Source organism: Ranitomeya imitator, chromosome 6, assembly GCF_032444005.1.
Source record: "Ranitomeya imitator isolate aRanImi1 chromosome 6, aRanImi1.pri, whole genome shotgun sequence".
In the NCBI taxonomy this organism is placed as follows: domain Eukaryota; kingdom Metazoa; phylum Chordata; class Amphibia; order Anura; family Dendrobatidae; genus Ranitomeya; species Ranitomeya imitator.
In genome coordinates, this window is record NC_091287.1 from 188,867,023 (window position 1) to 188,882,273 (window position 15,251).

General features: G+C 43.6%; 1 protein-coding gene across 2 annotated transcripts in view; it reads right to left on the reverse strand.

Annotated features, from left to right (window-relative positions):
• Positions 1 to 15,251, reverse strand: part of HUS1 (HUS1 checkpoint clamp component) — a 118,994-nt gene that overhangs the window by 48,293 nt on the left and 55,450 nt on the right. For both annotated transcript variants that reach the window (XM_069730393.1, XM_069730394.1), the window contains exon 4: positions 7,168 to 7,275. In XM_069730393.1, coding sequence (XP_069586494.1) covers positions 7,168 to 7,275 — 108 coding nt within the window. The remainder of the gene's footprint in view (positions 1 to 7,167; positions 7,276 to 15,251) is intronic.

The window sequence follows — 15,251 nt, forward strand, 5'->3', positions numbered from 1 at the left end:
CATCTATTTTGTTCTCTGGGGGGCCTTCTGCGAAAGACTCTCCGGTTCCGAAAGGACTGTCTAAATGGAGTTGGTCCTAGGTTTGGAAACCCTTTCTTTTTATCTCCTGCTTTCTGGAGGATGTCATCCAAGGTCTCCCCAAACAAGAAATTTCCTTCGCATGGAATAGAAGATGCGTTTGAAGATCCCCCGGCCAACTTTTAAGCCATAGTGTTCTTCTGGCTGCATTGGAGAGAGCTGCAGCTTTGGATGTTATGCGCACGGAGTCCGCTGATGAATCTGCTAGGAATGCTGCTGCAGCTCTAATTACAGGGATTGAATCTAGCATTTTATTTCTGGGTGAAGTTTTTCCAACTGGTCAACCCACACCATTAAAGATCTAGAGGTGCATGTCGCTGCTACAGCAGGTCTCAAGCTACCTCCAGTCGATTCCCAGGCCCACTTAAGAAAGGTATCAGCTTTTTTATTCAAAGGGTCTTTAAGGGTACCCATATCCTCAAATGGGAGAGCAGATTTTTTTTAGGCCTTGGCTACAGCGACGTCTAATTTAGGCGCTTTGTCCCAAGAAGTAGATGCTTCCTCTTCAAAAGGATACTTCCTTTTAAGTGAAGGTACCGAGGAATTTCTCCTATCTGGCTTCTCCCATTCTTTTTTAATCAATGTTTGAACGTTAGTATTTAAGGAAAAAGTTCTCCGTTTTTTCTGCCCCAGGCCACCAAACATTATGTCTTGAGCAGTTCTATCGGGACGGGGATCTTCTACCCCCATAGTAGCTCTTACAGCTTTTACTAGAGCGTCTACCTCATCTAGTGGGAAGCAGTGACGGCCTGAATCCTCATCTGAGGAAGATGAGGAGGAATCAGATTTATTGGAATCAGCGTCCTCAGATGTAGACTGGTCAGAGTGGGAATATACCACCTCTTTTTTCTTATCTTTTCCCTTTTTAAAAGATGTGAGGGCATTCTGAACTTCAGATCTAATTATTGTTTTCAGTTCAGATGCAAAATCAGGGGTTTCTTCACATAACAGGCGCTGTATACATGAGTTACAAAGCTTTTGTTCCAGGCTACCAGCAAAGCTTTGTTACAGGTGGGACAAAATTTATATTTCGTTCTCTCCAACCTCTTCTTTCCCTATTAAGGGAGAAGAAGGAACCCGTTACAAAAAGTGAACTTACTCGGAGGTCACTCACCATTCAGAAGTGGACGTAGGTACCGGTTCTGGAGGGGGGGGCAGGATCTGGTAGAGGAGAACCTTGAGATGGAGATTTGCTCACTGCTGCAGACCTGCTGCGCTGCGTTGAGCGACTGCTGGACCCGCTTCTCCTGGTTCCCTTAGGTTCCACTTGTGAAGCTGGTGTTGCTGCCTAGGCTGCTGCTCTGGCTCTTGCTGCACATCGCTATCCTCCATGTTCCCAGGGAGTTTGTGCAACAAAAATGTGTGCACCATCTCCCTATTTGAATTTGCCGCCGCCTCGAGCGTCACGTCCCGGGGAGAAAAACACTACCGCGCATGTGCGCAGCGATAACCCGGAAGTCCTACCGCATTTCCAGAGCGGCGGCCATCTTTGTGCACCCGGAGTTCTTCTTGGTTCCAGTGATGGCGGCTTCGGATACCGGACCAGCCGTGACAGGAGCCTCCTCGCAGCCAGAACCCGGCTGGCCGGCCCCGGTCCTTTGGATACGGCACCTCCTTTACAGGTACCGTGCCGAAAAAGGTTCCCCGTCAGGGACAGGAAACCAACTGATGCGAGGGAGAGGTACCACCCTTTTTATCTGTAGGTTTCCTGTCCCTGAAGGGCAGATTCCCTCTCTAGAATAGATATATACACAGAATACAAGCTGGCAATTAATGTGCTGCGTACAGTAATATCACAACGTGACAGGTTAGAATAGACTAGATATATACACATAGAATACATAGATATATAGATGTCAGTGACACACATACACACTGCTCAAAAAAATAAAGGGAACACTAAAATCCCACATCCTAGAATCCTAGAATGAAATATTCCAGTTCTAAATCTTTATTCACTACATAGTGGAATGTGTTGAGAACAATAAAACCTAAAAATGATCAACGTAAATCACAACTAATATTCCACGGAGGTCTGGAGTTGAAATCATGCTCAAAATCAAAGTGGAAAATGAAGTTACAGGCTGATCCAACTTCAGTGGAAATGCCTCAAGACAAGAAAATGATGCTCAGTAGTGTGTGTAGCCTTCACGTGCCTGTATGACCTCCCTGCAATGCCTGGGCATGCTCCTGATGAAGCGGCGGATGGTCTCCTGAGGGATCTCCTCCCAGACCTGGACTAAAGCATCAGCCAACTCCTGGACAGTCTGTGGTGCAACGTGATGTTGGTGGATGGAGCGAGACATGATGTCCCAGATATGTTCAATTGGATTCAGGTCTGGGGAACAAGCGGGCCAATCCATAGCTTCAATGCCTTCATCTTGCAGGAAATGCCGACACACTCCAGCCACATGAGGTCTGGCATTGTCCTGCATTAGGAGGAACCCAGAACCAACCGCACCAGCATATGGTCTCACAAGGGGTCTGAGGATCTCATCTCGGTACCTAATGGCAGTCAGGCTACCTCTGGCGAGCACATGGAGGGCTGTGCGGCCCTCCAAAGAAATGCCACCCCACATCATTACTGACCCACTGCCAAATCGGTCATCCTGAAGGATGTTGCAGGCAGCAGATCGCTCTCCATGGCATGTCCACACTCTGTCACAAGTGCTCAGTGTGAACCTGCTTTCATCTGTGAAGAGCACAGGGTGCCAGTGGCGAACTTATCAATGCTGGTGTTCTGTGGCTAATGCCAAGCGTCCTGCACGGTGTTGGGCTGTGAGCACAACCCCCATCTGTGGACATCGGCACTCAGACCATCCTCATGAAGCTGGTTTCTAACCGTTTGTGCAGACACATTCACATTTTGGCCTGCTGGAGGTCATTTTGCAGGGCTCTGGCAGTGCTCCTCCTGTTTCTCCTTGCACAAAGGCTGAGGTAGCGGTCCTGCTGCTGGGTTGTTGCCCTCCTACGGCCCCCTCCACGTCTCCTGGTGTACTGGCTTGTCTCCTGGTAGCACCTCCAGCCTTTGGACAGACACAGCAAACCTTTTTGCCACAGCTCACATTGATGTGCCATCCTAAATGAGCTGCACTACCTGAGCCACTGGTGTGAGTTGTAGAGTCCATCTCATGCTACCATGTGTGAAAGGACAGCCAACATTCAAAAGTGACCAAAACATCAGCCAGAAAGCATTGGTACTGAGATGTGGTCTGTGGCCCCCACCTGCAGAACCACTCCTTTATTGAGTGTGTCTTGATAATTGCCAATAATTTCCATCTGTTGTCTATTCCATTTGCACAACAGCATGTGAAATTGATTGTCAAACAGTGTTGCTTCCTAAGTGGACAATTTGATTTCACAGAAGTTTGATTTACTTGGGAGTTATATTCTGTTGTTTAAGTGTTCTTTATTTTTCTGAGCAGTATATACAGTACAGACCAAAAGTTTGGAGACCCCTTCTCATTTAAAAATTTTTCTGTATTTTTGTGACTATGAAAATTGTACATTCACACTGAAGGTATCACAACTATGAATTAGCACATGTGGAATTATATACTTAACAAAAAAGTGTGAATCAACTGAAATTATGTCTTATATTCTAGGTTCTTCAAAGTAGCCACCTTTTGCTTTGAAGACTACTTTGCACACTCTTGGCATTCTCTTGATGAGCTTCAAGAGGTAGTCACCGGGAATGGTTTTCCAACAATCTTGAAGGAGTTCCCATAGCTGCTTAGCACTTGTTGGCCCTTTTGCCTTCACTCTGCGGTCCAGCTCACCCCAAACCATCTCGATTGGGTTCAGGTCTGGTGACTGCGGAGGCCAGGTCATCTGGCGTAGCACCCCATTACTCTCCTTCTTGGTCAAATAGCCCTTACACAGCGTGGAGGTGTTTGTGGTCACTGTCCTGTTGAAAAATAAATGATAGTCCAACTAAACGCTAACCGGATGGAATAGCGTGCCGCTGCAAGATGCAGTGGTAGCCATGCTGGTTCAGTATGCCTTCAATTTTGAATAAATCCCCAACAGTGTCACCAGCAAAGCACCCCCACACCATCACACCTCCTCCATGCTTCACAGTGGGAACCACGCATGTAGAATCCATCCGTTCACCTTTTCTGCGTCGCACAAAGACACGGTGGTTGGAACCAAAGATCTCAAATTTGGACTCATCAGACCAAAGCACAGATTTCCACTGGTCTAATGTCCATTCCTTGTGTTCTTTAGCCCAAACAAGTCTCTTCTGCTTGTTGCCTGTCCTTAGCAGTGGTTTCCTAGCAGCTATTTTACCATGAAGGCCTGCTGCACAAAGTCTCCTCGTAACAGTTGATGTAGAGATGTGTCTGCTGCTAGAACTCTGTGTGGCATTGACCTGGTCTCTAATCTGAGCTGCTGTTAACCTGCAATTTCTGAGGCTGGTGACTCGGATAAACTTATCCTCAGAAGCGGAGGTGACTCTTGGTCTTCCTTTCCTGGGGCGGTCCTCATGTGAACCAGTTTCTTTATAGCGCTTGATGGTTTTTGCCACTGCACTTGGGGACACTTTCAAAGTTTTCCCAATTTTTCGGACTGACTGACCTTCATTTCTTAAATTAATGATGGCCACTCGTTTTTCTTTACTTAGCTGCTTTTTTCTTGCCATAATACAAAATAAAACAGTCTATTCAGTAGGATTTTCAGCTGTGTATCCACCAGACTTCTGCACAACACAACTGATGGTCCCAACCCCATTTATAAGGCAAGAAATCCCACTTATTAAACCTGACAGGGCACACCTGTGAAGTGAAAACCATTCCCGGTGACTACCTCTTGAAGCTTATCAAGAGAATGCCAAGAGTGTGCAAAGCAGTCATCAAAGCAAAAGGTAGCTACTTTGAAGAACCTAGAATATAAGACATAATTTCAGTAGTTTCACACTTTTTTGTTAAGTATATAATTCCACATGTGTTAATTAATAGTTTTGATGAAAATATAGAAAAGTCTTTAAATGAGGTGTGTCCAAACTTTTGGTCTGTACTGTACATGCGATTACGAGCTGACTAGATGGTCGTGTCCAGTGGCGTAACTACAAAGTCATGGGCCCCGGAGTGAACTTTCAAATGGGGCCCCCCACCATGCCAAAATATTTTCCACCCAAATTCACATTTTCCCTACTCATTTTGAACACACTAGCTTTATTGCAAAGTTGTATAGTGTAACCTCAGTGCGTAACTATCCGGTGCCCCATCCTAGCATATATTGGTCCTCCGTACTGCCGTTGTTATGTAATGTATAAAATAAACCATTATACTCATCAGGGGCTTACACAGAAGTCATGGGGATCCATATAATAAGTATAATGCACCCCCATAGTCCTCTATATAATATACTGCACAGAACTGCACAGTTCATAGTCATCCATATAGTATAATACACTCCCCATAGTCCTCCATATAGTATAATACACTCCCCATAGTCCTCCATATAGTAATATACACTCCATATAGTATTATACACTCCATATAGTATTATACACTCTTCATAGTGCTCCATATAGTATAATACACTGCTCAGTCCTCCATATAGTATAATACACTCCTCATAGTCCTACATGTACTAAAATACACTGCTCAGTGTTCCATATAGTATAGCACACTCCTCATAGTGCTTCATATAGTATAATGCACCGCCATCGTCATCCCATGTGGTACAACTTCCCATAGGATAATGCACCCCATAGTTCTTCATATCGTACAAGGGGACCCATGGGGACTAAGAGGAAGGGGAGAAGGGCACCAGGGGGCAAGGGGACGGACACAAGGGGACTCCAAGAGCAGAGTAGATAGGGATGCACGGGAAAAGGGGCTGCAAGGGGACAGGAGAAAATGGGGGGGGGGGGAGACTTGGGAGCAGGGAAGAAGGGGGCACAGGGATTACGAGGACAGGGTGGATGGGGAACACACGGTGATAAAGGGGACAGGGGAGACTTGAGAGCAGGGCAGATGAGTCACACGGGGACCAGGGGCAGGGAATGCATAGGGGGGTGAGGACTCTGAGCATGGGAGATAGGGAGCATTGGGGGACCAGGGGAGGAGGGACAAGGCCGTACGGAGGCCCGGAGGAACACGACCTGAACCTGGGGACCTACGAGGACATGGGGCACGGGAGAGCAGGGAGGAAGCGGGGCTGGTGTCACAGGGAGCCGGGGACGGCGACACACGGGCAGAAGACACCACACTGCCGCCGCTCCCGTACACCTCTATGTTCCGATCCTCCACATGGCTAAGTTATTATTATTATTATTATTTATTTATATAGCACCATTGATTCCATGGTGCTGTACATGAGAAGGGGTTACATACAAGTTACAAATATCACATACAGTAAACAAACTAACAATGACGGACTGATACAGAGGGGCGAGGACCCTGCCCTTGCGGGCTTACATTCTACAGGATTATGGTAAGTTGCTGCGACATCGCCCTCCTGGGCGGCTCAATCCACGCACCCACTGCCAGCTCCAGAGCTGCCTGTTCCCGGTCCCAGCAGCCACCACAGGCTCCACCAATATGGCGGCCGCCATCACCTGTGCAGATGCTGCACTGCCTGGGCCCCGCACACAGCAAGTGCGCGACGAAGTGACGTCATCGCGCACCAGCAGTGTCAGAGGCAGAGGGGAATGATGGGAGAGGGAGCGTCATAGATGCCGGTATAGTTCAATGTGGCGGCGGGGGTAGTCGGGTGCCTCTGACCTGCCAGGTCCGTTCGCAGCAGCGACCGCTGCGACCGTGGTAGTTGCGCCTCTGGTTGTGGCCTTGTTCAATACAAATATATTGAGTAAGGTCGAATGTGTCAAGTAGTAATGTGGTCGGAAGTATGCAAATCACATACTTGCGGTCACATGACCTCCCAACTCCCGACACCACAGAATCATCACAGGGTAAAGTGCACATGCTTTGAGGATTCATGAGAATACCTTAAGGCTGGATAACCTCTTCTTAAAGAATTAGGTGAATCTTACTCCAATAGTGCCCTCATTAACAATAGCATACAAAATGCCAGTCTTAAAGAATCAGGCCCAATATGGTCACTTTACCATGTTATACTTACATCAAAGTCTGGTACTGTAGGCTCTTTAAAGTCATTCCACAGCCTTCTGGGAATAACACTCACTGGAATGTCATGTGTGACAATACGACTTGTGCTTGAAAGTGAGGGCTGAAACAAACAATAGAAAGAAATTTTTGTACTGAAATGAAATGATGCATGCATATAATTCACTAGGTCAGATCAATACAAGCCAAGTCAATGAATCTGAGACTGAAGGTTAAATTTTCTAAACAAAAAACTTAGCTTTCATTCTGGCATTTAAAGGGGTTTTCACACAAAGAAAGTACATTTTAGTTAATAGATCTTGCAATAATAAAAAGTTCAACAATTGGATGTGTTAGTACAGTAACCTATAGACACTGTCAGGTCGGCGCCGTTATACTGATTCTAATGATACCTTGGTTGATGAAATCCATCTTGTGGTTGTTAATCTTTATTTTCAGTTTTGAGTTAATTACAGTGCCTTGCGAAAGTATTCGGCTCCCTGGAACTTTGCAACCTTTTCCCACATATCATGCTTCAAACATAAAGATAACAAATGTAAATTTTTGGTGAAGAATCAACAACAAGTGGAACACAATTGTGAAGTTGAACAAAATGTATTGGTTATTTAAAATTTTGGTGGAAATTCAAAAACTGAAAAGTGAGGCGTGCAATATTATTCGACCCCTTTAACTTAATACTTTGTTGCGCCACCTTTTGCTGCAATTACAGCTGCAAGTCGCTTGGGGTATGTCTCTATCAGTTTTGTACATCAAGAGACTGAAATCCTTGCCCATTCTTCCTTGGCAAACAGCTCGAGCTCAGTGAGGTTTGATGGAGATTGTTTGTGAACAGCAGTTTTCAGCTCTTTCCACAGATTCTTGATTGGATTGAAGTCTGGATTTTGACTTGGCAATTCTAACACCTGGATACGTTTATTTGTGAACCATTCTATTGTAGAATTTGCTTTATGTTTGGGATCATTGTCTTGTTGGAAGACAAATCTCCGTCCCAGTCTCAGGTCTTTTGCAGACTCCAACAGGTTTTCTTCATGAATGGTCCTGTATTTGGCTCCATCCATCTTCCCATCAATTTTAACCATCTTCCCTGTCCCTGCTGAAGAAAAGCAATCCCAAACCATGATGCTGCCACCACGATTGCCAGTGGGGATGGTGTGCTCAGGGTGATGAGCTGTGTTGCCTTTACGCCAAACATATTGTTTGGCATTTTTGCCAAAAAGTTCGATTTTGGTTTCATCTGACCAGAGCACCTACTTCCACGTTTGGTGTGTCTCCCAGGTGGCTTGTTGCAAACTTTAAATGACACTTTTTATGGATATCTTTGAGAAATGGCTTTCTTCTTGCCACTATTCTATGAAGGCCAGATTTGTGCAGTGTACGACTGATTGTTGTCCTATGGACAGACTGTCCCACCTCAACTGTAGATCTCTGCAGTTCATCCAGGGTGATCATGGGCCTCTTGGCTGAATCTCCTTGTTTGAGATGAAAGTTTAGAGGAACAGCCTCTAAGCTTCAAATAGAACCCTGAGATTATCACAGAGCAGGTGCATTTATACGGAGACTTGATTACACAAAGCCGGATTACATTTATCATCATTAGGCATTTAAGACAACATTGGATCATTCAGAGATCCACAATGAACTTCTGGAGTGCGTTTGCTGCACTGAAAGTAAAGGAGCCGAATAGTATTGCACGCCACACTTTTCAGTTTTTGAATTTCCAAAACAATTTAAAATAACCAATAAATTTCGTTTAACTTCACAATTGTGTTCCACTTGTTGTTGATTCTTCACCAAAAATTTACATTTGGTATCTTTATGTTTGACGCATGATATGTGGGAAAAGGTTGAAAAGTTCCAGGGAGCCGAACACTTTCGCAAAGCACTGCATATGCTTGTGCTCTGGGGTGGCATGTGGGGGTCTTTATGTGGTGCTCTGATTAGGTATTCACCAGTATGGCTTTCGACTGGTCTACCTAAGCAGAGCACCACATGAAGACCCCCACACACCCCCACAGGCCGCGTCAGTGACCTGCCCCCTAGTTTACATAATGAATATTATATATTTAAATTTTAAAAAATTCCCTTCTGCAGGCAGGCACCGCCACTGCATTATGAATGCATACATATTGTGCATTTCATTATTCTTTTTGATGGTATCCATAAAATTGCAACTAAAAAAAGAAAATCAGTTTGAAAATGGCGGCAGCCTATCTTGCGCAGTAGCAGCTATCAGCGATCAGATAGCTGCTGCTGCGCATGCGGAAGCACCATTTTGCAAGAAAAAAAAATCCTCCTCCAAAACAGCGCCGCCGGCATTTATCGGATCACCGATAGCTACTTCTGCACAGGCTGTGCCATCTTGGAAGAGGCAATTTTTTTTTCTCTAGCAAGATAGCGCCTGCATAGTGGCAGCTATCAGATCGCCAATAGTAACTACTGCGCGGGCGCGGCCAGCGCCATTTTCAAAATTGATTTTTTTAGGAATTTATGGAAAGCATCAAAAAGAATAATTAAATGGATATATGGATGCGATCATGGTGCAGCTCTGGCGCCTGCCTGCAGAAGGGGATTTTCTTTTAAATATATACAATATTCATTATGTACATTAGGGGGCAGGTGACTGAGGGATCAGTGACCTGTCAGAAGCCATACTGGTGAATACCTAATCAGAGCACCACATGAAGACCCCCCACAGGCCGCCTGAAACACGAGCATATCATTAACTCATGACTGAAAATAAAGATTAAACAACCACAAGACGGATTTCATCAACCAAGGTATCATTTTAATCAGAATAACCGACATGATACAGTCGGTAGGTTACTGTGCACAATCCTGCTGGCAAGTTCCTTTAAAAAAAATGTTTTTTTTCAATGCTGAGATAACCTTATAAATGTGCCCCTGCTGTGTACTGTGCAATGGCCGTCTCTGACAGTGCAGGGACATGGTCTCATCATACAACAGCTCCTGGGCACAGGAGGAAGCAAAAAATTACACAGACATTACAGCACGTGATCACCGCTGATTCTTTTTGTGAGGTAAAACATATCACTGTTTTTAAGCAATGTTTTATCTTAAAGAAAGAATCAGCTGTGATCCCTGCTGTAATGTCTATACTCTTTTGCTTCCCCCCCTGCCCAGGAGCTGTGATATGATTAGACCATGTTCCTGCATGGTCAGACACGGCCATTACACAGTACACAGCAGGGGCACATTTATAAGATTTTCTCAGTACAGGAACATTGCTTAGAAACACATCCAATTGTGGAAATTATTATTATTCAAATATCTATTGACTACAATGAACTTTAATTGTGAAAAAAAAAAACACTTTAACCCCTTCACCCCGAAGCCTGATTTCACCTTCCTGACCAGGCCAATTTTTTCAATGCTGCCCACTGTCACTTGATGAGATCATAACCTTGGAACGCTTCAAAGGATCCCATTAATTCTAAGAATGTTTTTCCTTGACATATTGTACTTCATGATAGTGGTAAAATTTTTGATATGACTTATGTTTATTTGTGAACAAAAATTTTACAATTTTCAAACTTTTAATTTGTATGCCCTTAAATCAGAGAGTTATGTCATACAAAATAGTTAATAAATAACATTTACCAAATGTCTACTTTACATCAGCACAATTTTTTAAACATTTTTTTGTTAGGAAGTTACAAGGGTTAAAAGTAGACCAGCAATTTCTAATTTTTACAACATTTTCAAAACCAGTTTATTTTAGGGACCAACTCACATTTGAAGTGACTGAAGAACTTATATGACAGAAAATACCCAAAAGTGACATCAATCAAAAAACTGCACCCGTGAAGGTACTCAAAACCACATCCTTCAAGCTTTATTGACACTTCAGGTGCTTCACAGGAATAAACGGAATATGGAAGGAAAAAATAAACATTTACGTTTTTTTCACAAAATTTTTCCCTTAGACCTAATTTTTTTTACTTTTGCAAGGGTAACAGGAGAAAATGGACCATACAATTTGTTGTGCAATTTCTCCTGAGCACGCCGATACCACACATGTGGGGAAAAACCACTGTTCGGGCACACGGTAGAGCTCGGAAGGGAAGGAGCACCATTTCACTTTTTGAATGCAAAATTAGCTGGTTTAATTAGCGGATGCCATGTCAAGTTTGGAGAGTCTCTAATGTGCCTAAACAGTTGAAACCCCCCAGGTGACATCAAAATGGACCCCAAAATTTGTTGTGCATTTTCTTCTGAGTTCACCGATACCCCATATTTGGTCAAAAACTACTTTTGAGGCACACAGCAAAGCTCAGAAGGGAAGAAGCGCCATATTACAGTGTAGATTCTGCTACACTGGTTTGAGGGTGCCATGTTACATTGGCAGAGCCCCTGAGGTGCCAAAACAGCAGTACCCCCCATATGTGACCCCATTTTACAAACTAAACCTTTCAATGAATTAATCTAGGGGTACAGTGATTATACTAGCACCACAGATATGTCACAGAATTTTATACCACTGGGCAGTGAAGAAAAAAGACTTTACATTTTTACCACCAAGATTGTGTGTTAGCCCTAAATTTTACATTTTCATACTGGGAAATGGGTAAAAATGGCAGCAAAAATTGTCCAACAATTTCTGCTGAAAGAAGAAATACTCCATATATGGCTGTACAGTAGTGTTTAGCCACACGGTGAGGTTCACGAGGGAAGGAGCGCTATTTGCCTCCTGGAGCGCAGATTTTCCTAGAATAGTTTGCAGACTCCATAAACAGTGCCCCTAAGTGCTAGCAAAGCAGAATCCCAAGTGAAGTGACCCAATTTTGGAAATTATACCCCTTTGGAGATTTATCTAAAAGGTGTATTGACAATTTTGATTCGGTGTTTTCCAGAAACAAGCAGTAGTGGATGTTGCCGAGTGAAAATTGAAAACTGCCATTGTAGTGACCAATGTGCTGTAGTGACCAGTACATTATGCCCAGCTTATGCTTTTGGAGACACGCATCCGTAAATTAGGCGGGTTCTCATCGCTACAGAAATGCCAAACATGTAGGTGCTAAATGTGGTTTAGGCACACTGGGGTTCAGAAGGGAGGGGGGCATTTGGATTTGGGTGAGCAGAATTTGCTGAGTTTCTTTTGGGGGGGATGATGAACCATTTTGCTTTTCCATTGTCTATGTGCTAACAGTATATTTCCATTATCAGATGATGGACCCGAGTGGGGACATGCTTTTTTTTATGGATTCAGTTGAAGCTTTTGTTAGGAACATTTTACATAACATTTAGGATCACATTTATGCGGTGCTCTACACTGAGCACTTATTTTGGGGTTTCCATCTATATCTCCGAGTGATGCGATTCAGATGAAACCCCGGATGGATCCATTCACTATAATGAGGCAGAAGAGTTAATCTGGACTCCATCAGGCCTCTGTTCAGTGGTGTCCTTTTCAGAAGTGCACAAAACTGGTCAACCGCGCTTTTATACTCACCTAAAAAGATGGACACTGCAAGATCAGAGGTCCTATGTCATCCACAGTGCTTCCATCTGCCTCACTATAGGGAATCTTCTGCCGGGGGTTCCATCTGATTCACTTATTTCAGAGATTTAAATGGAAAACCCGGAGTAAGCACTCAGCGCAGAGCGCAGGACAAATTTGAGATAAGCCTAACTGCGATCTTTGGGAGGCAGAATGAACAAAAATCAACAGCAGGTGATGAATTGGTTTCATTTATTTTTTACGCCGTTCCTTGTGCGGTACAAGTGATTAGACAACTTTATTTTTCGGGTCGGTGCGATTACGACACCAGATTTATATCAGGTTTTTATGTTTGCTGTCACACACAAAAACACTTTTTAGTGCAAAAACTAGTTTTTGCATCCCCATATTTAGACAGCTATAATTTTTCCATATTTCGTCCGACAGACATTTGTGGGCTTGTTTTTTTGCGGGACAAGTTGACCTTTTTGTTACCATTTTTGGGCACATGACATTTTTTGACTGATTTCTATTCCAATTTTTGGGAAGTAGTATAAACAAAAACCAGCAATTCACGATTTTTTTTTTTAAATACCATTCCACATGTGGTAAAATTGATAAGGCAGCTTTATTCTACGGGTCAGTAGGATTACAGTGATCTATATTGTGATTGTGATTTATATTGTTTTTTTATTTTATGGAGCTTTTACACAAAAACAATTTTATAGAAAAAAATTATTATTTTTGCATCGCTTTATCCTGAGAGCTATAACTTAGCTTTCCACTGACGGAGCTTTATGGCGGCTCATTTTTGTGGTACAAAATGACATTTAGAGTGGTAACATTTTTAGTTACATTTGTTATTTTGATAGTGTTATATTGCATTTTCTGTGTAGTGGTATGATGATCAAGCATTGTTTTTTGCCCCCTTTTTTTTATGTGTGCACTGAAGAGGTTAACTAGTGGGTGGGACAGCTAGTTCACACAGGGCATTTTTCAATGGTAATTTTCAGCTGCTTTTACAGTACCAGCAAAGCCTATGAGATTTCAGAAATCTCATGCACACACATTGGGTTTTTGTGTGATCAGTATTTTGTGCATTGCAGCATTTTTTTACATGGGGCATGTCACTTCTTTCAGGGTTTTTTTTAGCATTATTACCGATTGACTTGAATGGGTGGTGAAAAAATGCTGCAAATATGCTAGGTTGACTTTTCTTGCAGTGTATTTGCTGCAGAAAAGTCAAGGAGAGCCAGATGTGACGTCACACTCGGCTCTGCTACCTCTAGATGGCAGGCTGCATGATGCATTCATGCAGCCTGTCATCCAGCAATGGACTCCCCATTCACTTAAATGGGGGGTCGACATAAGGGTATGTGCACACGTAGAATGGTCCACTGCGGATTTTTTTTAATAAATCCGCAGAGCAAAAGCAGTGCTTTTTTCCTGCGGATTTATTGCGGATTTACCGTGGATTTTGTGCGGATTCCACTGCGGTTTTACACCTGCGGTTTTCTATTATGGAGCAGGTGTAAAACTGCTGTGGAATCCGCACAAAGAATTGACATGCTACGGAATGTAAACCGCTGCGTTTCCGAGCCTTTTTTTCCGCTGCATGTGCACTGCGGATTGCGTTTCCCATAGGTTTACATTGTACTGCGGATCCGCAGCAAAATCCACAGCGTGTGCACATAGCCTAAGTGTTTGACACGCTGTCTTATGCATGACAGCGTGGAAAACACCACTTCTGATCGGCGGGGAAATCATCCCCGCCGGTCAGAGAGCAGTGGCTTCCCGCTGTCATGCATAAGACAGAAGGGAGCGCTCAGCTGTGATCGGAGGTGTAAACTTCATCTCCGATCACTGGTGTCAGCTGATGGGACTACTGATCCCATCATCTAACACCTACAGTCGCTAATTACAGTGAGAGCAGGAGCGGCGGATGGGAGTCTTCGTCTGCCGCCCCTTGAGCAATAAATAATAAAAAAAAAAACGGCGTGGGTTCCCCCCTAATTTTGATAACCAGCCAGACAAAACTCACAGCTGGGGGCTGCAACCCCCAGCTGTCAGCAAGGATAGTTATCAAGAATATAGGGGTCCTCACACTTTTTTTAAAAATTGATATTGATATAGGCCCCCCAGCCTAAAAATAGCAGCCCGCAGCTGCCCAGAAAAGGCGCATCTATTAGATGCGCCAATTCTGGTGCTTTGCTAGGCTCTTCCCACTTGCCCTTTAGTGGTGGCAAGTGGGGTAATGATTGTGTAATGTCACCTTGCTATTGTAAGGTGACATTTAGTCAGCTTAGTAATGAAGAGGTGTCAATAAGACACATATCCATTTCTAATCCTATAGTAATTAAAGGGTTAAATAAACACACTAATCCTATAGTAATTAAAGGGTTAAATAAACACACCCACACACAGAGAAAAAGTCTTTTAATGAAATAAAACACCACACAGTTTTGACCATCTTTTTATTGTTCTGCCCTCGATCTTCTGAAATTAAAATAAAATAAAAAAGTAAAAGTATATTCCCTGATCTGTCGTTGTCCACTATAACGAGTGTCCCACGCAGTATCTGGGGGACATAAAGCTTACAACCAGGAGCGCTTCTAATGCGA